General features: G+C 45.7%; 1 protein-coding gene, 1 long non-coding RNA gene and 1 other non-coding gene across 3 annotated transcripts in view; all 3 read left to right on the forward strand.

Moving 5' to 3' along the window:
* Positions 1–11,652: 11,652 nt before the first annotated feature.
* LOC129469392 (uncharacterized) lies at positions 11,653–17,541 on the forward strand. Its single transcript, XR_008653019.2, has 4 exons — positions 11,653–11,753; positions 14,289–14,429; positions 14,956–15,029; positions 17,528–17,541. It is a non-coding gene; the product is annotated as an uncharacterized lncRNA (long non-coding RNA).
* Positions 17,542–17,873: 332 nt separating this feature from the next.
* Positions 17,874–26,119, forward strand: part of CCDC144A (coiled-coil domain containing 144A) — a 75,962-nt gene continuing 67,716 nt past the window's right edge. The window contains exons 1-3 of the mRNA XM_055255895.2: positions 17,874–18,343; positions 20,701–20,771; positions 24,547–24,795. Of these exons, the coding sequence (XP_055111870.1) occupies positions 18,027–18,343; positions 20,701–20,771; positions 24,547–24,795 (637 nt within the window). The 5' untranslated portion in view covers positions 17,874–18,026. The remainder of the gene's footprint in view (positions 18,344–20,700; positions 20,772–24,546; positions 24,796–26,119) is intronic.
* Positions 19,517–19,624, forward strand: LOC129470820 (U6 spliceosomal RNA). The gene has a single exon (XR_008653343.1). It is a non-coding gene; the product is annotated as a U6 spliceosomal RNA (small nuclear RNA).

The following is a 26,119-nucleotide window of genomic DNA, read 5'->3' on the forward strand; positions in this document are numbered from 1 at the left end:
CTTTTGTAAATTACTTTTAAATTCTTCCTTTTTTAAAGCGTATTTTAAGATGTAATGAAGGACCAACCAAAAAATATCTCCATATCATTCAGGATACCAATCCCATTTCTAGCTGTTCATCTGGCTTCACAACTTCTGGACAGATGGGATGGGAGATACCTTCAGCAGCCCAAGTATCTGCAAGAAGGTTAAGGAGTAGAGGAAGATAGTTTCTAACAAGTAGTGCTGAGTCCCCAGGCCAGGTTTAGGCACTACTCAATAGGGCTAATTGGGGTGAAAGGGAGGGAATAACTTCGAATAAAAAGCACAGTTAAAATTAGGCAAAATGGGCCAGGTGCGGTGGCTCAAGCCTGTAATCCCAGCACTTTGGGAGGCTGAGGGAGGCAGATCACCTGAGGTCAGGAGCTCGAGACCAGCCTAACATGGAGAAACCCCATCTCTACTAAAAATACAAAATTAGCCAGGCATGGTGGCGCATGCTTGTAATCCCAGCTACTCGGGAGGCTGAGTCAGGAGAATCACTTGAACCCGGGAGGCAGAGGTTGCAGTGAGCCAAGATAGTGCCATTGCACTCCAGCCTGGGCAACAAGAGCGAAACGCCATCTCAAAAAAAAAAAAAAAAATTAGGTAAAATGTCATAAAAATCTGATTTTGTGTAAGTTTTCAATTATATCTGGTTTGGGGGAAGACAATGTAATATCACCCAAAAGTATAAAAGTGATAATGTAAGAATACTAAACATTCAAGTTGATTGGCAATTAACTAGATCAATTATCTATTGAAAATCTGTCATAGTTTTTATTTTCTTAGATGTGTTCTCACTTTTAAAAATATGTGTTTATCGGCTGGGCGCAGTGGCTCACGCCTGTAATCACAGCACTTTGGGAAGCTGAGGTGGGTGGATCATGAGGTCAAGAGGTCGAGACCATCCTGGCCAACATGGTGAAACCCCGTCTCTGCTAAAAATACAAAAATTAGCTGGGCGTGGTGGCGTGCACCTGTAGTCTCAGCTACTAGGGAGGCTGAGGCAGGAGAATCGCTTGAACCCAGGAGGTGCAGGTTGCAGTGAGCTGAGATCGAGTCCCTGCGCTCCAGCCTGGCAACAGACCAAGACTCCATCTCAAAAAAAATAAAATAAAATGTGTTTATCAGAAGATGACTCAAGTTGGAAGCCTACTTTCATCCCTTCCTTGTGTAATTCTTTCTGGGCCCCAACTAGGCAGTCTTGGGACCCACAGCCATGTGAGCTGTCCCTCTCCATAAGTTTTATTGACAAGGCAGAAGGCTATTCCCCTGTAGTAATATATATAATGTGGCATCTGGTCCTACTGTGTAGTTTCCACTGATACCCTCAAAAAATTAGCTGTTTTCACTGAATTGTTTTTTATTTTTTTCATGATGTAACCTCTGTTTATAAATCCCTTAGATTGAGTGGACTATACAAAAACATGGTGCATGCTTCACCTCCCTCCCACTCCCACCAATTCATAAAACACATAATCATCATGTCAGCAAAGTTCACATATCTGGGGCAATCCGTGTAGTCAAACTAGAGATTCACGCTTTGCTATTAATAGATGAAGGACTGTCCGCCTCCATCTCTGCTCTGGCTTCCTCTCTGTTGGCTGTGCTTTCCTTAGTCTCTTGCGGCGACAAATAGCCTACTGGCACTTGGAAGTTATATTATGGTTCTTGGCATTCACAATTCCAAGGAAAGTACCGCTTTCCAAATAGCTCCAGCAAAATCCCTGAGGCTGCTTCTCCACTTTGCTTGAGTCATGCTGATCACTGAGCCTTTTATAATAGCACCCCGGAAATGGGGTCCTTTCATCGACCAGGCTTGGGTCTATGTAAAACCCTGGAGGAAGAGAGGGTGGAGTCCATCCCATTGATGCAATTTGCACTGTGGGTGGGAAAGGGGTGCTTCCCTAAAATAAATGCAAAGATGCTGTGCAGGTAAAACAAACACTGCTATTGGAAGTTACCTTCAGCATGAATAAGACAATCTGGCCTCCTGCTCCCCATCTATTCCCCCCAAAAGAGCAGTTTTTCAAAGATCAAACAGTGATAACATTGACAGAAGCCTAAAACCTAAGAAAGTTGGGTGCTGTAGCTCACGCCTGTAATCCCAGCACTTTGGGAGGCCGAGGCGGGCGGATCACGAGGTCAGGAGATTGAGACCATCCTGGCAACACGGTGAAACCCCGTCTCTACTAAAAATACAAAAAAATTAGCTGGGCGTGGTGGCTGGCGCCTGTAGTCCCAGTTACTCAGGAGGCTGAGGCAGGAGAATGATGTGAACCTGGGAGGCGGAGCTTGCAGTGAGCCGAGATGGTGCCACTGCACTCCAGCCTGGGTGACACAGTGAGACTCCATCTCAAAAAAAAACTAAGATAGTATTTCCAACATTGATTTCATAGAGTTTCTGTGAAGGTTACATGAAATTATATATGTGAAAGGGCTTTGTTGCAGATTGCTGAGTTATATTTTGATGATAATTTTCTATTCTTTGATGCCAGGCTCTAGTATACAAAAAGCATGGACCTCTCACCAGGGTGCCAGTTCTTAATGCTAACTTGTGCCACCTGTCCTTTGTGGCCTGGCAGGGAGGCTTTGCTCATCAGTAGTGATTTAGGGACCCGAGATGGTATAGGGCAGCCACCACCATAAATATTACTTTTGCCATATCAAAAACATAATTTTCTGTATGGTTGATTCAATTCCCAGTCTTGTGACCTATGCATCTCATGTTGTAGTGACTCAAACCTGCTGGGTTATCCAGGACTGTAATTTTTTTTTTTTTTTTTTTGAGACGGAGTCTCCCTCGTCGCCTAGGCTGGAGTGCAGTGGCATGATCTCGGCTCAGTGCAAGCTCCACCTCCCAGGTTCACGCCATTCTCCTGCCTCAGCCTCCTGAGTAGCTGGGACTACAGGCGCCCGCCACCACGCCCGGCTAATTTTTTGCATTTTTAGTTGAGACGAGGTTTCACCGTGCTAGCCAGGATGGTCTCGATCTCCTGACCTCATGATCCGCCCACCTCGGCCTCCCAAAGTGCTGGGATTACAAGCGTGAGCCACCGTGCCCAGCCCAGGACTGTAATTTTTAAAAACCCATGGTGAGATCTGGCTTCAGATATGACTGGATTCAGATATTCAGAAGATGTCATCAGCTCATTCTCTTGCTATCTCAGCACCATTTAATTCCATCTGAATTTATAATTAACACTTTATAATTTATTACAATAACTATCAGAATGAAGGAGAGTAAAATCCTTTATTGGAGTATAACACATGATTATTTCAAAGAGGAGTTGATCAGTGTTCCCCTGAGAGTAAGAATGCATTATATACAATGTGGATATCTCCAGGGCCTTCCAAACATCAGTAAGTATACAGTTTCTGAAACATTTATTTTTAGTAACATCTATACAAAATTAAACTAGGGAAGGTTTTCCTTCTCTTTGGTCTGACACCTCTTCCCATAAACAGAGCAGCTCTTACAATCATTTTGAATTAATTAATAACTATAGGACATACCAAACCCATGTATTTCTTACATTTTCGTGTTTATGAGTGCCATATCATAAGCTCCAAGATAAGGGTCTGTTTTGGCTTTGTTCATTTATATATATATATATATAATGAAAAGCATAACAGAACAAAGCACAAAACTGTAGTTCTGATGAGAGACAATTTCTACTATTTGGGCAGATTACACAGAAGGTAAAGAATGATCTTTCCCTTTCTCTTGTTGAACAAACTATCACTTAAGCAAAGATAACCAAAGTTTTAATCTTTTTAAATATAATATTTTGAATTAAAGATTTCATAAAGATTTTAATGAATAAACCCATCAAAATCAAGCCAACTTTTGTCAAAATTTTAATACATTTTAATTCTTCTTTTCAGAATTCACAGCTATTATAAAGCACAAGTAAAGTTCACTTTCCCCCAAACCTTCCAAAACTTACAGCATCCTCTCCAGTTTTATGCTTTAACTATCTTTTGCATTCTGCAACAACCACACATTTCACTCTAAGAGAAAAATAGTCCTGTTTTCTTTTGATAAAAACATCACATTTTCTTTTTACATGTTTAGGGATCCCCAAGACCACCCCCAGGTTCAATGATTCACTAGAAGGATTCCCAGGACTCAGCATGTTGTCATTTTCTTGGCTGTGGTTTATTATAGTGAAAGGACACACAGCAAAACCAGTAAAGAGAAAAGGCTCATGGGGCGGCAAGGTCTGGAGGAAACAAGGAACAAGCTTCCCCGAGTCCTCTCCCAGTGAAGTCACACAAGACTTGCTCATTTCCCCCAGCAAGGAGTTGTGACAGGATGTGTGAAATGTGATCTATCAGGGAAGCTCAGTAGAGATTCAAATCCCAAGGTTTGTACTGGGTGCTAGTCACATAGGCACTCTCTGTCTAGCATGTACCAAAACTCCAGACTTCCAGAAGGAAAGGAGGTGTTCAGCATAAGCTGCATTGTTTTTACAGACAGTTGAGGAGCAGTGATCCACTTTAATTCTGGAATTAGTGGGAACGATCCCAAAGTTATACTTCCCAGATGCCCGCCTGTGGCCAACCTTGTAGGCAAGTCTTTCTAAAGATAGCAGGCTCGGGCTTGCTATGTTAACTTTTCTGCACAGTTTCGTTGCCACTATTGTTTTCATACAGCCTCCCAGCCACTCATATTAATCACAAATTTGCTAACCAAAGAAATTAACTGGGATGTGGATAATCAGAACTCTCTACATTAGACAGGCAACTTAGCAGATGAGCAAAACTCACAAACACACATAAAATGACCTCCTGCAGCCACACATCCCTTTTATACCTTCTTAGCACACACATTTCCTAGCTGTGTCTACCGAAACGGGCTAAAAGCAATGACACCTCAGTTGCAATGAGCCCAGATCTTGGTTTCTGATATCGTTCTCTGCTAAAAGGAACTAAGGCTCCTCAGAAAAATGGCTGATTGCAGGTCTGAGGGAAGGAAACTCCAAGAAGATCCTAGAACATCTTATTCCAGAAGAAAAAAAAAAATTAGTACTCAAAAAAATGATGAGGGTAGGTCACAAACACACAGGAAGCAGTCCTCACTGACTAAATCCAGAACAATTTGAGCAGCAAAACAAGAAAATGATGAATTGTAAACCATTGAAAAGTAGTAGTCCATGAGTTCACATTGATAATAAGTAAATAAATGAACGATAACAGAGGACCCTTGCTTACCGCAGAATACCCTATGCCAATGGGTAAATGCAAAGGGAATGTTGGAGCTGGAAAACCATCATTTTGTAGCCATAACAGTAAAGACTGATTCAAGCAAGAATAATCAATGGATGCTAAATCTAAGGGGAAATTTTGATGAGGAACAGGATATTTGCATAGAATTGAAGTATCTTTTCCAGAGATTGCTTGTTATGATTAGCAATTGCAAGGCAAAAAATAATTATATAGTGGAAGAACTGGAAAAAACTTTGATTTCATGATCAAAATTAATATAATGAGTAAGTGGCACATGGACATTGTGTGCCTCAGATGTGATACCATGAGAAGGACACAACATAATGTGTGTACTATTCTGGCTGGGAATGCATAACTGGAATCTAATCATGAGGAAATATTTGACAAACTCCAAAATGAGGACTATTAAAAGGACTGCATTCTTCAAAAACATTAATGTCACACAAGACAAGGAAAAGCTGAATAACTGTTCCAAATTAAAAGAGACTAAAGCATCACAACAACCAAATACAATACAGGATCTTTGACTAGGTCTTGTGTGAGAGAAAATCTCCTAAAGACATTACTGGTTCAATTTTTCAAAACTGGAATACAAGCAATAGAATAGATAAAAGTAATGTATTGATGTTAAATTTACTGCAGTTGATAACTATATCATGGTTGTGTAAAGTAAAAATAATATCCTCATGATTGAGAAATGCATATTGAATTATTTAGAGGTAAAGAAGAGTAATGTATGAAATTTATTCTGAAATGATTCAAGAAAAATTTGTATATAGAAAGAGCAAATGATAAAACAAGCAGGATTAAACGTTAACTGTGTGTCAGTCTAAGAGGAACCTGGCTATCCTTTTTAATTCTATCGCAGTCTTTGTGTAAATTTCAGGTTACTTCCAAATTTAAAAAAAAGTAAGTGAACACATATATTGACCCAAAGTTAGACCCATTCTGTAACATGAAAATACAAGGCAAAATATATATATAATACAACTATGTTAAAAGACCCTTTTTTCTATCTTACCTAAAACTTAACGTCTCCAATGATTATCCATTAATAAGCTCTTTTTATTTTATTTTATTATTATTATTATTTTTTGAGACAGAGTCTCGCTCTGTAGTGCAGGCTGGAGTGCAGTGGCGCCATCTCGGCTCACTGCAACCTCCAACTCTTGGGTTCAAGCGATTCTCCTGCCTCAGCCTCCCTAGTAGCTGGGATTACAGGCGCCCGCCATCACGCTCGGCTGATTTTTTATTTATTTATTTTTTTTGAGACGGAGTCTCGCTCTGTCGCCCAGGCTGGAGTGCAGTGGCGCAATCTCCGTTCACTGCAAGCTCCGCCTCCCGGGTTCATGCCATTCTCCTGCCTCAGCCTCCCGAGTAGCTGGGACTGCAGGCACCCGCCACCACGCCCGGCTAATTGTTTGTATTTTTAGTAGAGACGGGGTTTCACCGTGTTAGCCAGGATGGTCTCGATCTCCTGACCTCGTGATCCGCCCACCTCTGCCTCCCAAAGTGCTGAGATTACAGGCGTGAGCTACCGCGCCCGGCCGATTTTTTATATTTTTAGTAGAGATAGAGTTTCACCATGTTAGCCAGGATGGTCTCAATCTCCTGCCCTGGTGATCCGCCAGCCTTGGCCTCCCAAAGCGCTAGGATTACAGGCGTGAGCCACTGTGCCCGGCCTAATAAGCTCTTTCTTTTTTCCTTTTCTTTTTTTTTTTTTTTTTTTTTTGAGGCTGAGTCTGGCTCTATCACGCAGGCTGGAGTGCCCTGGCGCGATCTCGGCTCACTGCACGCTCCGCCTCTCGGGCTCACGTCATTCTCCTGGAGCCATTCTCCTGTCTCAGCCTCCTCTCCTGTCTCCTGTCTCAGCCTGTAGCTGGGACTACAGGCGCCTGCCACCACGCCTGGCTAAATTTTTTTTTTGTATTTTTAGTAGAGACGGGGTTTCACCGTGTTAGCCACGATGGTCTCGATCTGACCTCGTGATCAGCCCGCCTCGGCCTCCCAAAATGCTGGGATTACAGGCGTGAGCCACCGCGCGCAGCCAAGCTCTTTCTTAAAGGGAAGATATTTGCACCTTTAACTGACAAAATCCCAAAAATTTATGTCAAGAATTTATTTTTAAAAACTTCTCGAAGATCATTTAGAAAGATTGATACCACATCGGAAAAAGTATAAAAAATTGCATAGAACCCTGAAAATATGATTATATACATTTTCTTTTTTTGTTGTTTTTTTGAGACGGAGTTTCGCTCTTGAAGCACAGGCTGGAGTGCAATGGCGCAATTGGCTCACTGCAACCTCTGTCTCCCGGGTTCAAGCGATTCTCCTGCCTCAGCCTCCCGAGTAGCTGGGATTACAGGCGCCTGCCACCATGGCGAGCTAATTTTTTTGTATTTTTAGTAGAGACGGGGTTTCATCATGTTACCCAGGCTGGTCTCGAACTCCGGACCTCAAGAGATCCGCCCACCTCGGGCTCCTAACGTACTGGGATTACAAGCATGAGCCACCGTGCCCAGCCTGATTATATACATTTTCAATAAACATTTATGAAAGTGGTATCAGGCCCTTTAATAATCAGATGACCAAAATAAATAAAAACAAAATAACATTATCCACAAACCAGAATATATAAAAGGAAGACTGACAAAATCAAGTGTTGGAAAGGACATCTAATTAGAACTCTCAAACTTGTGGTTGGGTTATATATTAGTCAAAAAAATCTTTGGAATTTAAATTTAACTGATAAATTGTATGTATTTGTGCTATACCACATTTTACACACATATACACACACACACACACACACACACACAGACGCACACTGTAGAATAGCTAAATCTGTGTATATGTATGGCCACAGACATACATTGTAGAATGGCTAAATCAAGCTACCTAGCATATCAGTTACCTCAGATACTTATCTTTTTTTGTGTGGTGAGAACATTTAAAATCTGCTGTCTCAACAATTTCAAGTATTACCACATTGTTATTAACTGTAGTCAACATGTTGTACAATAGAGGTCTTGAGCTTTCCCTCCTAGCTGAAATTTTTAGTGACATGCATTGCATTTGAACATATGCAGTTACTATGACCAAGGTATTTTATTTGTAGGGCTGTGCTTAACTAAAATATCTATACATGTGTACCAAAAGAAATTACAAGAATATTCATAGTGGCTTTATTGCTAGTAGTCCCAAAATGAAAACAAACCAATGCCCATCAACAGTAGAATTGATAGATGTGCCATATTCATACAGAGCACCACCGAGCAGGGAAAAGAAATGAACTGCTTGGGCCAGGCACGGTGGCTCACGCCTGTAATCCCAGCACTTTGGGAGGCCAAGGTGGATGGATCACTAGGTCAGGAGATTGAGACCATCCTGGCTAACACAGTGAAACCTCATCTCTGCTACAAATACAAAAAAATTAGCTGGGCATGGTGGCAGGCGCCTGTAGTCCCAGCTACTCGGGAGGCTGAGGCAGGAGAATGGCGTGAACCTGGGAGGCAGAGCTTGCAGTGAGCCGAGATCGCACCACTGCACTCCAGCCTGGCCAACAGAGCGAAATTCGGTCTTAAAAAAAAAAAAAAAAAAAAAGAACTGCTTCATAAAACCACCTGAAGGAGTGTCACAAATGTAATGCTAGGCCAAAGAAGCCACACACAAAACCATTCCTACTGAACGGCCCTCCATGCATCCATTTATGAAACAGACAACACTAATTGGGGCTGCTAAAAACCAGGTGACTGCTTTGGCAAGACAGATGGGCAGTGGTTAGGGAGCAGATCTTCAGGAGAGGGATTTCCAGATTGTTATTTTTATTTCATTTTCTTGGACTGTGTGGTAGCTCCAAGCAGGTGTCCTCTTTGTGATAAATCACTGAGTAGTAGAATAATAGGATTCCTGTGTATATTATACTTTAATAAATGTATTTGAATTCATTTTTGCCATTAGGACAAATAATATAAATCATAATCTTTGCAATTTTAATATTATTTCTAGTTGATGAAAAATAAGTCACCCGAAGGATTCCGAACTTGGGTATTTCAATATAGAACTTATGTGTTCTAATATATATTTCTAGAGATCCAAAACTATCTGATTAATGTCATTTGAGTGTAAAAAAGCACAGTTATGTTTACAATTTGCTCTCTAATCTTTTACTTGAAGTTAAGCTAATTATCCCCATCCATCAATGAAACTGCTTTCATAGAAGAGTCCAATCCATGGCATAAATGACAGGAACTTTGGAAAAGTCATTTCTTCTTCATTATTTATGTAAAAACATTAAATTTCTTAGAAACATAGGCTAGCAAACTCTCAGTTTAGTGTTGCTTTCATTGCTTTCTGTAGTCTTGTTACCAGAGAAGATTTTTATGTTCCAGAATTGCACAGAGGGAAAAATTGACTATTATGATTACCACTGTGGCCATCAAGACAAGGCACTTGATTCCTAGGATCCCAGCAATGACCCTCCCTGGAGGTGATGGGAATTAAGAGAACTGCTATGGAAATTGTGGGGGCTGAGTAAACAGTCTCTACAAATCTTTCTCTGTGTCTGATACTTGAAGTCCACAGGCAGTAAACAAGGGAAGATTACAGAACAGGCAGGGAGGGATTCCATGAGCAAGAGCTGGAACCCCATAAAAATAAAGTGAAACCCATGTTCATGAAGCTAAACACAGGCCAGTAACCCAGCAGTCAGAGAAACTAAAGGAAAAATCCAGGGAAAAGCAGAGCAATTACAGGCTTAGCTGCTGTTTCTTGCCAATGAGATAAGTCAGCAGATCAGCAACAAGTGTGTGTATGTGTGTGTGTGTGCGCGCGCACGTGGACACTTGCGACAAAATTCAATTCATTTTATTCCAGTGTGTGAGTGTGCACATGTGTGCGTGTGTGCACTCCTGTTGACCCAGTTTCTGCTCTGTGGCCAGGTCCATGACCCTGGACGACCCCAGGTGTGCCCTCGATGATGTCTGCAGGGATGGAGCACTGCCCCTGCCATTGGGTATTGCACTGTGTGATGCCATCCTCAGGGCCCTCAGGGTGATGGAACCCAATAAGCTTCCTTAGGCTTTCCTTTTAGATGGACAGGAAATAGATGATGTTCCATTGTCATTTTGTTTTCTTTCTTTCAATGGATTCTGTGACCATCTTCCTCTCCTCATTGACTCTGCCAGAAGGGGATTCCTGGTGGGGCAAGGGTAGCTGGTGGGAAATGAGGTACCAGGAAATTAGCAAAGGGTCTTCTGGCCATCTGGGGACAGTTCTCATGTGGTCCCCAGCCCAGTCTCGAGGGTTCTGGGCCGGTCACCCTGCAGCCTCGGTGCTGTGCCTCTGGATCCAGCCTCCGCAGGAAGAACCCTGGGAGACCCAGCAAAACGGGGTGCCTGGTCTGACAAACATCCCCCCATTCCTCTGGCTCTGTGGCTCAGGAGTAGGCTGAGATATCATGTCCAGGCAGTGCCAGGCCACCTCATTGCCCCCTTTGAGGTGAGCCCAGAGGGCTTTTGGGGGCGAGCATGAAGCTGGGCACCCAGAGCCTGAGGCCGACTGTCTCTCCCTGTGTCCTGGAATGGGGGCCTTGACCCGAGAAGACCCTCAGGGGATGGCCTGTGGGTGCTGATGCGGGGAGGGGAGGTCTGTGGACTGAGGGGGGTCATTGGCAGGGGACATTGAGCACCGCGGCTCAGGGTTCTGCTCAGTGGGGTCAGTGGGAACGTAGTCAGTGAAGGCCTGGTCAGTGGGGGCCTGGTCAGTGGGGGTCTGGCTGGCAGAAGCCTAGCCAGGTGGCCGCTAGGTGACGTCAGGCAGGGTTTGTCCTTGGAGCCTCCTTGCCACCATCTGTAGTGGGAACGAATCATGGCACTCCGGAGGGCTGCTGGGAAGAGGAGGTGAGCAGGTGTGTGGAATCCAGCCCTGCCAAACAGATCTAGCACTTTACAGCCTAGCTGAGTCCCCTGCTAGGGAGGGGACCTGCCCTTTGTCTTTTGCCCCCAACTGTCAACCTTCTGCCCCCTACCTCCATCTGCAATCCCAAGAATGCCCTGTATGGGGAGGTCTGAGTTTAGGGAGCACCCGTGGATGCTCTGATGATGGCCATGGGTCCCGAGAGGGGAGAGAGTGACAAGGGTGACCCAGTGTCCTGGGTGCACATATGAGTGGGGCAGCTGGGTCTAGCCAGAGCAGTGACAAACGCATGCACACATGTGTTCACCCACATACACGTGCATGCTCACATGCACAAACACTGCACACACGCATGTTGACACTTCAGGGGGTGGAGGGTGCTGACTCTGGTCCCGGGTGACCCAGGCAGGGGCCCATTGTGATGGGTGTCATGACCTCACAATGTCACTGGTGCTGAGCACTCTCCCACCTGCCCACCTGCCGTCTCTATGTCTGGAGCTCCTGGACATAAGACCTAGAGGTATCTGGTTCTGAGAAGAGGAAGTTTTGCTAAGTGAGAGACACAGCTGACTCAACTGACTCAGGTGAGTGTGACCTGCTCTGTTCCCCCCCTGCTGACCTGGGGACAGTCATTACCTGATGGGCAGTGCTAGCCTCTGGGCAGGTGCCGAGGAGGGTCATCCCTGAGCACTCACCAGGTGCCTGTTCTGCACTGACCTGGTGGACTCTGTGGGGTGGGTGCTGTCCCCAGATGTACCCATTCCACAAGTGAGATGTCTAGGGTCAGAGAGGAGGTGACTGGCCAAGGGACCCAGATGTGATCCTGGGCTGTGCTCTCAGCCCTGCTCTGTGCATGCCCTGACCTCTGTGGCCCTAGATTCCAAATCTGCCCAGGGTTTTCTGGCCCCTGATGGGGCAGAGTCTGGCCCTAAAAGAGCCACTGGGATGGAACTCCTATGGGTGTGGTGGAGGGAGGTGTTACTCAGTCCAAGTCTGTGTCCTAAGCTGGGTCTCCGCAGGAGGAGGTCTCACCAACTCAGACTTCACGTGCGGTCACTGAGGGTCTCTGTGGGACCCACTGGACACATGGGGTCCCTTGTCTGGGAGTAGGGAGCCCTCTGCCTGTGGGCAGTTGTGGTGGAGGACCTTGAACACTGCTGCTCTGGGGCCTGGGCAGGGAGGACTTGGACAGTGGGGACCTGTTCGGGAAGGCCTGGTCACTGGGGGACTGGTCAGCGAGGACATGGTCAGCGGGGAATTGGTCATCAGGGGCCTGGTCAGCAAAGGCTTGGTCTCTGGGGCTTAGTGAAAACCTCATCAGTGGGGACATGGTCAGTTGGAGCCTGGTCATCAGGGGCCTGATCAGTGAGGACCTAGTCAGAAGGCCTGGTCACTGGGAAAACGGTCAGTGAAAGCCTGGCCAGCAGGGGTCTGGTTAGTGGGGGCCTGGCCAGATGGTTGCTGGGTGACCTCAGGCACGGGGTTTGTCCTTGGAACCTCCTTGCCTCCATCCATAGCAGAAATGAGTCATGGCACCCTGGAAGGCTACTGGGAGGAGGAGGTGAAAAGATGTGTGGAATCCGACCTTGCCACTCACACCCAGCATTTTACAGTCTAGCTGAGTTCCCCCTAATGAGAGGCCCTGTCCTGTGCCCTCTACCCCCTAGCCCCCATCTGCATCTTCAGGACTGCCCCGTGTGGGGAGGTCTGAGGTTGGGGAGGACCCATGGATGCTCTGACGCTGGCCACAGGCCTCAAGGGAAGGTGACGCTGATTAAGACTTGATGAGTACTTGGGTGCACATGTAAGTGGGACAGCCAGCCCTGGCCAGAGACGTTATCGTGCACACACATGTTCACCCACATAAACGTGCATGCTCACCTGCACAAACACATTTTGACACCTTAGGGGCTGGAGGACACTGACTCTGGGCCCTCTTGACCTGGGCAATGGCCCATTGTGATGGGTGCCATGACCTCACAATGTCACTGGTGCTGAGTTACCACCCACCTGCCCACCCGCCCACCTCTGTGTTGTGCAGCATTTGCACACAAGACACACACAGGTGTCTGGTTCTGTGCATAAACGACTTTTCTAAGTGAGAGACACAGCGGCCTGAGCAGACTCAGGTGAGTGACCTCTGGGCAGATGCCGAGGAGGGTCATCCCTGGGCACTCACCGGGTGCATGTTCTGCGCTGACGGCATGGACCATCCTCTCCTTTGTCCTCACAGCGACTCTGTGGCGACGGGTGCTGTCCCCAAATGTAGCCATTCCACAGGTGAGATGTGTAGAGTCAGAGAGGCAGTGACTGGCCCAGAGACCCAGATGTGACCCGGGCCGTGCACTCAGCCCTACCCTTTGCCATGCTGGACTTGAGCTTTGACCGCTGAGGCCTCCCTACCCTAGATTCCAAATCCTCCTGGAGTTCTGGAATTCAATGATGCAGGGTCTGGTCCTGGAAGAGCCACTGGGACAGAGCCCCTGTGGGTGGGGTGGAGGGTCCAATTCTTGGTCCAAGTCTGTGCCCTAAGCTGGGTCCCCACAGGAGGAGGTCTCACCAACTCAGACTTAAGGTACGATCACTGATGGTTGCTGTGGGACCCACTGCACACGTGGGGTCCTTCGTCTAGGAGTGGGGTGGGGAGCCCTCTGCCCTCCGGCAGTTGTGGAAAATGAAGGAGCCCTGGAGGGCTGCCCGGAGGGTGATGATCATCTCTCCCGGTCAAAGGGGCTTGGGGACTGGAACCCTCCTGCAGCGTCCCATTCTCTCTGTCTGATCCTCTAGAGGCCTTGCCCTCCGTTTGCCCCGAGTATTCCTGGAGGGGACAGTCTCCCTGGGTGTTCTCTAGGACTAAGGCCCCAGCGTTCTCTTGTTCTTTCTTGGTGACCCAGGAAAACAAAGTCCCCTCCTGTATTGACAGCTGGAAATTGTGGTGTCCACCGTCCTCGACCTGAGACGGGGTCTCCACGAGCACAGAGGCTGCTCTGGAGTCAACAGATATCTTTTCACCAAACCAAACTGCTTGGCTGGTGTTGTTCCTGAAGCGGCTTCACCGGCCAGAGTGAGTGAGAACTGGGGTAGAACGGAGCAGTCACCAGATGTCTTGCTTCCTACAGAAAACTGAGTATCTTCCTGGTCCCTGAAAGATCCTATAGAGACATCCAGTCCCTGACTCCACCTGCCTCCAGGTGCCCAGAACAGCCCATCGTGGGGACTTCACCCTCAGCAAGTGGACGCTGTTTGTCCTGCCGGGGCAGGTGTGTGTCTGCCTTGGGGTGTTCGGGGACAATAGGCCTCTATGTGCAGGTCCCCATGTGCTCAAATCCTCAGGAAGGAGCCCACCACTGGTTGGAGGCAAGGACTTCAGAGATCCAGTCGGGGTGGGGCCACTGAGTCTGGCCCCTTGTCCTCTGGGAGGGGTAGTGGAATGGGGCTCACCAGACTGGAGTGTGTCTGGGAGTGCAGCGCACGTGGTTTGGCTGTTCTCTGGAGCTCTTGGGTGTGGGAGAGCCTTGGGATGACTTTGTCTGGCAGTATGGAGATGGATGAGGACCCGGATAACCTGCCTGCCCAGGGGCAAGGCAACATCATCATCACTAAGTATGAGCAGGTACAGGTTGGGCCGCTCCCTTGAGGGAGGCAGGGCCTCGCCTCTCCCGCTGTGCCCTGGTCACAGGGCCCTGGGCTTCCTAAGATCACAGGGTGGGGAGGGGCTGCCCACCTCCCTGGGCCTCCCACACCTCTCACCTTGCCCCCCCTACCCTGGCCTCCTCTGGGTTTCAGGGACACCGAGCTGGGGACATGGGGCATGAGCAGGTTGATGTCGGGAAATACACCAATCACCTCGGGATTGTGCAGTAAGTCCTCTGTCCCCCCAACCCCAGCCACCAATCTCACCTCAGGGATGGGTTTTGTTTTTAGAAAGGCCTCTCTGAAGCAGGACATGTCTCCCTGGCTGGGCCAACCTCCTCTCCAGGGTGAGAACTCCTCCCAGGCTCTCCTGCAGGTCCAGCCTGGGGTCAGGGTTAGGGCACAGCCTCATGACACATTTAGGAAGCTCAGGAGAGGGGGTAGGGACAGAGAGGGGACTAGAGCAGGCCCGTGGGCTCTCAGCACTGTCGTCTCCAAGTAAGCCCGAGAGGAGGGGGCAGCCTGAGGATCTGGCCCTGTTCCCTTGGGGCCTGCCTTGGTGAGATCTGAGGGTTGTGGCCATAGGGCAAAGGGGCACCTGGCCTGGCCTTTGGGCAGTTGTATAGCAGATCTCTGAGGGCTCAAGGGGCTCAGCCATGAGGAAGGGGCACAGGGACTGTGAGGGCCTTGGCCCTGGCCCTGGTAGGTTGTGGAAGAAGAAGGGCAGGGCCCTGGCCTGGGCTTCTCACTGAGGCCAGGGTGACAACAGAGCATGCAACTGAAGGCCCCGGGAGTGGTGCAGGGAAGGGACCTGGGCCTGGTAATGGGAGCCCAGCCTGAAGCCGGCCGCTCAGGACTCACAGGATGGAGAGAGGGAGGAGCCTGGGGGAGGGGGGCAGGGTGAGCCCCTGAGACCTGCCACTTCTGGAAGGTACCTTGAAACATTTGCCCTTGGCTGGGTGTGGTAGCTAGTGGCTGTAATCCCAGCACTTTAGGAAGCCAAGGCAGTAGTATCGTTTGAGCCCAGGAGTTCAAGGCTGCAGTGAGCTATGAGCATACCACTGCACTCCAGCCTGTGTGAAAGACCCAGACCCTGTCTCAAAAAAAAAAAAAAAAAACAAAACCCAAAACTTTGCCCTTGTTAATCCTCCCTTCCCCCCTCCCCCCAAAACAACAACAACAACAACAACAAACCACAAAAAATAAACATTTGTTCTAGGGCAACCTGGCACTCAGCCTTTTGGGGAAAGATGGGAGTTCTAGGTAACAATGTTAACACCTAGAACTTGATTCACTTTTAGATTTCACAGGCCTTTATTTGATTCATCGTAGCAAAAGGAAAGCCTGTGAGAATGCAAGGGAGGCCCTGGCTGCTTTGCTGGAGCCCCTGGGAGGCACCCCACACCTCTGCCACTGCAGTCTGTGTGCTCCCAAGCAGCTGATGGCCTTCACATTAGGGAAACTGCAGTCCTCGTCACCCATGCCTTTGTCCTCCCATTCCTTCACACTCCCATTCACACCCACACAGGCTTGTCCCCCACAGAACTTGATAGGAGGTCACATGTGTGTGAATTGCCTGTGTCTGCTTTGCAGGGTTGAGCAGGCTGAGGGTGTGTGCCTCTGGGGACGCTGGGCTGACAGCAAATCCCGACAATATTTCAGCTTTAGACTGACTGGGCCTTCAGTGCTTCCCCAGGCCTCTGACATAACATGGGAAAAAGAAGCCCTTAGGGATGGGAGGTGAAGGCCCATTTATAATTAACAAAGAAGAATGCAGTTGCCCCCGCACCCTACTGGTCACCTCAAGTTGGTCAGAGAGATGGATTTGAGACTGAGCTCCCATCTCCTCGGCTCAGCACCTGATGAAAGCCTTCTTCCTTTGCAATACTCATCTCAGTGATTGGCTTTCTGTGGGTGAGCAGCGCAGGATCTAGGCTGAAGCCCTGAGGCTTCAGTGACAAAATCTGTTTTTCATAATGCGATCTGTCTTAATTGTCCTCAGGAATTAGTATTTGAGTGCTCTCTAGATTCTCCTTTGTCTGTTTCCCTCCCTCCCTTCCTTCCTTCCTTCTCTCTTTCCTTCGTTCTCTCCTTCCTTCTTTTCTTTCTTTTTTTGAGACGGAGTCTTGCTCTCTTGCCCAGGCTGGAGTTTGGTGGTACCATATCAGCTCACTGCAACGTCCACCTCCCGGGTTCAAGCGATTCTCCTGTCTCAGCCTCTGGAGTAGCTGGGACTACAGGCGCGCGCCACCACGCCCAACTACTTTTTGTATTTTTAGTAGAGACAGGGTTTCACCATGTTGGCCAGGCTGGCCTCGAACTCCTGACCTCTAGTGATCTGCCCGCCTCGACCTCCCAAAGTGCTGGGATTACAGGTGTGAGCCACCGCGCCTGGCCGTCACTTTTCTTAAATCTCACTGGTGCTCGCGGGCTGAAGGGTCAGGACGGACGAGAGGCGAGCAATCCCGGTGGCACCAGGCATTCCCCACCCGCCCGGGTCGCCAGCAGAACGGACCCTAGGCAAATGCGCGCGGCGGCTGCGGCACAGGGAGGTGAGCGGCTGCTCGGCCCCATCCTAAGGCAGCAGAATATGCCCAGAGCTGGTCCCTGGCTCCGGGCGCAGGCCGAGTAGGAGCTGGGCGAACAGAGGCGTCGGGCAGGCCCTTCCAGCCGGGCGGACAGCCCGCTCTCACCCAGCCATCCGACTCCGCTTGCGTCCTGGCAGCGCGGACCCTGGGGCAACTTCGCTGCGGTGGCCAAGCCCGGGGCGGAACTGGCCCGCACCCCTGAACCGAGCAAGCCTAGGAGCAGGTGCGCCGGCGGCGCTGTGAAGCGGCACTCATGACAGGCAGGCTGGGCGCCGCCACCCGGAAACCTCCGGCGGACCACCAGCCAGCCCAGGCCGGCGCTGGGGCTGCAGCGCCACCTGCAGGCCAAGGAGTTTTTTTCTGGGAGGCTGGAACTGCGGATGCAGTGAAGGCACAGGTTCAGTGACGTCACAGGTGCGCAGGCGCACTGGTGTGTAACGGATTGGCTTGGCCTTACCCGCGTGGCTTGGCCTTACCCGCGAGGCTTTGCGGTGGTTGCTTGGCTTGGCGGTGGTCGCTTGGCTTGGCGGTGGTCGCTTGGCTTGGCATTTCTGGCTTGGCGGTGCTCTTTTGGCAGATTGGAAACCGCGGGCTATCCTGCTGGGAGGTTGTGGCCGAGGCAGTAGCTCGCTACTGATGGCCTCCTGGGGTGGAGAAAAGCGGGGAGGGGCTGAGGGGTCTCCGGAGCCGGCAGTCTCCGCCATGAGGAAGACCCCTAGCGTCGGGAGCCAGGAGGACCAGTGGTCCTCGGGCTTCTCCTCCAGCTGGTGGAAAAACAGCGCCAGCAGCGAGAGCAAGCACGATGAGGGCGCCTTAGACCAGCCCCAGCATGACGGCCGCCTGGAAGATCTTGGCGAGCTCCACAGAGCTGCGCGGTCGGGCGACGTCCCTGGGGTGGAGGGCGTCCTGGCTCCTGGAGACACTGGCGTGGACAAGAGGGATGGGAAGAAGAGGTAATGGCCAGGCGAAGGAGACGGGCGTGCCGTCCTGTCGAGGACACTGGCTTTCTGGTGCCCACAGGCCCCACGGCACCCGGGATGGGGAAACGTCAGAGGGGTCAGGGGCCCAGGCCTCTTAGTGAGACGGGATCAAATATAAATGATTATCACTATTGCAAAAGTGTTCGTCTACTTTACAGGAGTTTTCTTTAAAAATATTGCACTTCCCAACTGTGTTTATCCATTTTCTCAATTTATTCATCAAACATAAGCTGAATACCTATTATACAGCAGACATATTCTACTGAATATAATTAGAACAAGATGTGTTTTTCTACCTGCTGGTTAATTGTTACGTTAACAGTAATTTTGTTAGAACAAGATATGCTGTTACCATTAGCCAAAAGATTATCATAATAAATATTCTGTATGCTGAGGACCCTTTTCTTAGATCGTGGAATGTCCCATATTATCCTTTCCCAGATTTGTGGCAGGAAGCCATCACCAGAATTCTGAGTCTCAAGTATGTTAGTTGGATTTAACAGAGCTAAGCCTCATCCGTGACTCATGAATATCCATGTATAAAAGGAGAGCTTTGGCAGGGCACAGTGGCTCATGCCTGTAATCCCAGCAATTGGGGAGGCTGAGGTGGGCGGATCACGAGGTCAGGTGATCGAGAGCATCCTGGCTAACACGGTGAAACTCCGTCACTACTAAAAATACAAAAAAAATGGCCGGGCGCGGTGGCTCACGCTTGTAATCCCAGCACTTTGGGAGGCCGAGGCGGGCGGATCATGAGGTCAGGAGATCGAGACCATGGTGAAACCCCGTCTCTACTAAAAAATAGAAAAAATTAGCCGGGCGTGGTGGCGGGCGCCTGTAGTCCCAGCTACTCGGAGAGGCTGAGGCAGGAGAATGGCGTGAACCCGGGAGGGGGAGCTTGCAGTGAGCCGAGATTGCGCCACTGCACTCCAGCCTGGGCGACAGAGCGAGACTCCGTCTCAAAAAAAAAAAAATACAAAAAAAATTATCGGGCGCCTGTAGTCCCAGCTACTCAGGAGGCTAAGGCAGGAGAATGGCATGAACCTGGGAGGCGGAGCTTGCAGTGAGCCGAGATCGCGCCACTGCACTCTAGCCTGGGTGACAGAGCGAGACTCCGTCTCAAACAAACAAACAAACAAAAAACTTGCTTCAGCAGCAAACATATACTAAAATCGGAACAAAATGGAGAGAAATTAGCATGGCCCCTGCCTGCATAAGGATGATGCACAGATTTTTGAAGTGGTCCCTATTTTGCGCAGTCACTAGAAGTTCATTTGACTATTTGCTGACTAGCTCCAAAGAAACAGTGTGAGTCAAAGCAAACTGGGTATCACCTAATATTAAAATTGTGATTTTTCACTACAAAAATATGCAGTAAGGTGATCAATGGAGCTGAGTAACGGGTGGGATGTTGTGTGCAAATACATTGTTAGTATGTATCTCAGAAATGAGAGAATGTCAACTTGGATCTCTTTCATGGAAATGAAAAAAAAAAAAGTAGAATGTTGTTTTCCATGTCAGTTGGAGATGAACATGGGGACTGAGCATCGTTCTAACAAAGATCTGCCAATTCAGAGTTGGAGTCTGTATGGAACAGTAGTCCAAGCTAGGTCTTGACATCTACTAGCTTTCTCCCCTTGGTGTGATTGATGAGCTCAGTAATAGTGGACAGTGATGTTACCTAGTTTGATGAAATAATATATTTATAAGTAAATTTAGTTACAAACTATGAAATAGCTGTGATGCCCCAAATTATAAGCCACAAAAAATAGAACTAATAAAACTAGAACTTAATAACAGTTTTGGAAAACTGCAACATTTGAATATTAGAACCTCTGGGAAAAATACACATTGGGTTTTATTTGTGATTCCAAAACCATTTCGGCAATAAAACTCAAGAACAAATTATTTCATTGCTTCACTGTTTCTCTGAGCATTTACAAAACGTTATCTCGTTAAATCTTTAACAACCTAGTGAAATAAGGCAGTAAAATCCTTGCTTTTTAGAAGAATACATTGAGCCTAAGAGAAGCGACTTGTCAGAGAACAAATAGGTGCTGGTAATAGAGCTAGGACGCTTTCCATTATGCCAAGCTAATGTGAATTAATTTACTGAGCTATACTCCCTTCAATTCATGAGTACTTCATCTTTTTTTCTTCTTTAGAAGCTTAAAGAGAAGTTGGTAGAACTCACAAATTGAAGTATATGGGATAATTAAAGTTCTGATATTAACTCTGATATTGTTTGAAATACTCTAAAAATTTAATATATATGGTATTTTTCATTTGTTTTAAAATAGTAATTTCATTTATTACATTTTTATCCATAGCATTCAGCAACTAGTTCCTGAATATAAGGAAAAACAGACACCTGAAATTCTTCCCCAAAATAACAATCCAGGTAAGACTTATGATAGTGAATTATTTTTGGTGGTCCTACCATAGATAAAAAAGAAGTAAGAGTAAGGAAGTTTTGATCATGAAAGAGCAGTTTAAAAAAATCTTTATTTCTTTCTTGGTAGGTTAGATTTCTTGGTAGGTTAGATTTCACAATTATTTAAAAAGTTAATTGTAGGTCATTTATTTTTTCAAACAATCTGGTCTGAAAAAAATTTAATTATGGTCCCTAAAATCCTATGTGATATATTTGTATAAATAAGAAAAAGATATTTTTAAGTTAGTAAGTTGTATGTTTTCTTTATGGTCACATTATAATGAATGAGACTTGTTATGAAATTGGAACTTCTGTTTAATTTTTAAAATAAATGACTTATGTTTAGTAAATGAATATCAATCACAGTTGACCCTTAGCAACATGGAATTTAGGGATGCTTGATTCCCTCTGCAGTCAAACATCTGTGTATAACTTTTGACTCCCCCAGGAATGTAACTACTAATAGCCAACTGTTGACCAGCAGCCTTACTGATAACATAAACAGTCAATTAAGATATGTTTGGTATGGTATATGTATTAATATGCCGTATTCTTACAATAAAGGAAGCTAGGGAAATAAACTGTTAAGAAAGTCATAAGGCAGAAAAAATACGCTTACTGTTCATTACATGCAAATGGATCATTATATAACTCTTCATCATAGTCTTCAAGTTGAGCGGGCTAAGGAGAAGGAGGAAGAGGAAGATTGGTCTTCGCTGTCTCAGGTGGTAGAGGTGGGAGAAAATCTGCTTATAAGTAGACCCCTGCAGTTCAAATCTATGTCGTTCAAAGGCTAACTATATTACACAGTGATTTGTGTCACTAAAAAAAAGAAATTAGTTTCAAAACTGGAAACTCAGCATACCTTTCTGGCACCATAAACAAATGGCAATAAGAACTGTGAAATGGCTAGGTGTGCTGCCCACACCTGTAGTCCCAGCAAGTTGGGAGGCCTAGGCAGGAGGATCGCTTGTGTCCAGAAGTTCCAGACCAGCCTGGGCAACATAGTGAGACCACATCTCTACAAAAACAAATAAAAAATTAGCTGGGTGTTTTGGTGCACACCTGTAATCCCAGCTACTTGGGAGACTGAGATGGGAGAATCGCTTGAGCCTGGGAGTCAAGGCTGTAGTGAGCTGGGATCATGATCACAACCTGGATGACAGAGTGACACCCTGTCTCAGAAAAAAACAAAAACAAAAACAAAACCCTGCCAAACATACCCAATGTGCACTAATACTAATGGGAAATTATTTATTAAAGATACCTTCTGAGTGCAGAAGTCAGAAAAGCAATTCCTTGTTGAGAAGAACAGGTCATGTTACATACTTATAAACCAACAAGGTGTCACTATTATTGACTTTCCCCCTAATCTGAAATCGAATGAGGTATATTTACTTCATTAGAACAAGATGTGTTCTTCTACCTGCTGGTTAGTTGTTATATTAACAGTAATTTTGTTAGAACAAGATATGCTGTTACCATTAGCCAAAAGATTATCATAATAAGTATTCAAATAGCCCAACTCTAGGCTCAACAAATTATAATAAAAGTATGAAAATGTTTCACAATAACAAAAAATGCTTCTGTGCTACCAAGATGTGATGCCTAATGCATTGGACAATCTGAACTGTAAGAGGACACCTTTAATTTAGTACATATTAATCAAAGAACTTCTCTAAGTTAGGTTTTGCACGTTATGGGAGACAAACATGAAATAGACATAGTTTTGGTCTTTGAGGTGCTCATAATAGAATAGAGCTTTCTCTATTTAATTTCTGTTTTTTTCAACAGAATTTTCAAGGAAATCATTTATTCATTTGTCCACTTAACAAATAATTATCAAATGTCTTTTAGGTACTAAGCATTTTTTTTCTAATGTTACAGAATACAAACATTCAAAAATACTGTTGGGGCCAGCCACAGTGGTGCATGCCTGCAATCTCAGCACTTTGGGAGGCTGAGATGGGAGGATCACTTGATCCCAGAAGTTCGAGACCAGCCCAGGCAACATGACAAGACCTCATCTCTACTAAATTAAAAAAAAAAAAAAAAAAAAAAATTAACTGGGCATGGTGCCAAGTGCCTGTACTTCCAGCTACTTGGGAGGCTGAGGTGGGAGGATTGCTTGAGCCTGGGTGTTTGAGGCTACAGTGAGCTATGATCATGCCACTGCACTCCTGTCTGGGTAACAGAGTGAGACCCTGTCTCAAAAAAGAAAAAAACGAACAAACCAACAAAACCCAGGAGCTTGTTATTATCATTGTCATTTTAATTATTTGCTGAATTATTTATTCAGCATGAATCTCTGTACCTTCTCGATTTTACTGTGAATCTAAAACTGCTCGGAAAATAATATTATTAATTTTAAAGCACATACTCACTGAACTTGCTATTACCCTAAATTATAAAAAGACAGAGTCACCTTGAAAATTGCAAATCGCCAAAGATCAAGGTAACAGAATATGAGTACTATCTCCCAAACTGAAGCATATAAAAACACATAAAGCAATTAATTTTAATTGCATACTTAGGCAAAAAAAATTCACAAAAATGATTGAATATCTAATCTTATTTCATAATTGTAAACAGGGATTTAGTACAATGTGAATCAAAACTGGTCCATCCATGAAAATAAAATGAAAGACAATTTTTATTCTAATTTTAAATCAGAACTTATTATGCCTACTTTATCCCACAATTTTACTGAAAGGTTAATCAGATAAGAAGGACAGATTATAATTACTTAATATTGCCATAGTAACTTATGTACCAATACCTGTTAAGTATTCACCAAATGTCAAAACTGTAAGCAGCGTTGCTATTTAATATGAATGATGCAACTGAAACCAGTACCATGTTATGGTCTATCATATTATTTGCTATTATATTACATAAAATTTTAAGATAAAACCAAAAATTTAGTCAGGGGCATAGCTGCTGGGCAGCAAAGAGGCAGAAGGATGATGTGGGCAGAAGATGGTATGTTTGGCAGAAGGAGCAGCGAGTGCAAAAGTAAGATGCTTGAGTGAACTTTGCAGAGTTTATGAGCAGTTCAGTTTTGCCAGTGCAAAACGTATGAGATGTGAATGGTTGGGAATGAAGTGAATACCTAAGGCAAGCTCATGACAGACTTTTTTTTGAGACAAAGTCTCACTCTGTCACCCAGGCTGAAGTGCAGTGGCGTTCTCTTGGCTCACTGCAACCCTGCCCTTACAGCTCTTATTTTGCAAATAAATGTATGAAGTTTATCCAAGTATTTGAAAGTAAATTCTGAAGATAGTGGTGCATTGAGGAAAGACCATCTCATTATAATTAAAATAGTTCTAAAAGTATATTTATTATGTTTTTATAAATCCTGTGTCTCTACAATACATAAATACAATGCTGTCATGTATATTTAAGCTTAAAATGGTTAGACATAAATTCTGTTTTAAAAAATTTATATCCATGAAGAATCTTAATGGAAAACAAAATATATAATAGAGACTGCTGAGTGAATGAAAGTAAGTAATAGTAAACAGTAAAAATGTAGAAAAGTGAGAGATGATAGTTAATTAAACTTACCTGGATGAATTGTAAGCATAGGACATGTAAAATGTAATAAGCCTGAATGCGTAGTGTGTTGTGGGAGAGAGCAGGATGTGGGACTGTTTCTGTGAAGAAAGCATGTATACAAGTTAGTCGAATTATTGTGTTATTTACATCCTAAAAATGAAAACTTCATTTTCGGATTTTTCAGATTGGCATCCTACTAATTTGACCCTTAGTGATGAGACTTGTCAGAGATCCAAGAATCTGAAAGTTGATGATAAATGTCCATCTGTATCACCATCAATGCCTGAAAATCAGTCAGCAACCAAAGAATTGGGACAGATGAACTTAACAGAACGAAGAAAGATGAACATTGGAGTTGTACTTCTCTTAGGGAATGATACTTCACATGACCTGTGCCAATCACAGCTACCAGAAAACAAAGAGAGCAAAGAAGGTAACAAAGAAGCATAGAGAATTCAGTCCTAGAGTGCCTCTGCTTGGCTGCATAGTGCTATAGTTCTGACTTAAAAAAACTTTTTCTGGTGAAATGTGCTTTGTGTTTACTCTCCTTTTGCACTGAATAGAATACCTTTTGGCAGGATATTTGTATTCTTCCTTTAACCAAAGCAACATCTAGATAACAGAGAATTAGGGGAAAGCATGATTTTCTTTAGGAAGTAGGATTATATTTAGAATGCAGGGACTAAGTATGTTTAGGGACTAACATAGGATTATATTTAGGATAACTTAGTAGAGACCTAAAGACTGCTGACTCAAACACAGTGTGGTTTCTTTGCTTTATTTTTACAGCTCTGAATTCACAGCTGTTAGTTCTAACTATATGCACTATAACTTAAAAGACACCTTCCCACGCCTGTAATCTCAGCACTTTAGGAGGCTGAGGCGGGTGGATCACGAGGTCAGGAGTTTGAGACCAGCCTGGCCAATATGGTGAAACCCCGTCTGTACTAAAAATACAAAAAAAACTAGCCGGGCTTGGTGGTGAACGCCTGTAATCCCAGCTACTCAGGAGGCTGAGGCAGGAGAATCGCTTGAACCCAGAAGGTGGAGGTTGCAGTGAGCTGAGATTGCGCCACTGCACTCCAGCCTGGGCAATAGAGGGAGACTCCGTCTCAAAAAACAAAAACAAAAACAAAAAAACCCCTTCCAAAAACAAATATTAAGTGACTTCCTATCGTTTCTATGACTTTATGTATTATATAATTGACTTTTCAAGTCAGTAATTAATAAGACTTTTTGAGAATTTGCTGCACAGTATCTCCTTGGCTGTGTCCACATGAGCTACCACCTTGCGTTAATAAATGTGTTCGCTAGGGATGTTGGTTTTGGCATTGACAGTGTTCTATCACCAATGCAAATAAGACCAGGGACCACTCTTGAGAATATTAATGTCCAAGCATCTTAAAATTATACATAAGGCTTTCATAATGTGACTTCTGCTCAGCTCTCCATCTTTAGCCCTTTCCCCCGTGTGCCCTTTCTCTGGCCTTACTGAACTGCTGGTCCTGTCCTGCTGACCCATCCTTTGATTGCAGGCAAACACATACACTCTTTCAGGCCTCTTTCTGCCTTTTGTTGCTGCCTCTCATGCTCTCACTCTTTCCTGTCCCCTACCCCTTCTAATTAGGCTAGTCTCACTCTTTAAGCCTCAGCTCGGGCAGGATCTCTAGAAAAGTCATCTCTGACATGCTTTCTTTTCACTCTTTAAATCCTAGTGCCTAGCACATAGCAAGACTCAATACATAATTGCTGAGTAA

The sequence above is a fragment of the Symphalangus syndactylus genome, chromosome 20 (assembly GCF_028878055.3).
Source record: "Symphalangus syndactylus isolate Jambi chromosome 20, NHGRI_mSymSyn1-v2.1_pri, whole genome shotgun sequence".
Taxonomy (NCBI): Eukaryota; Metazoa; Chordata; class Mammalia; order Primates; family Hylobatidae; genus Symphalangus; species Symphalangus syndactylus.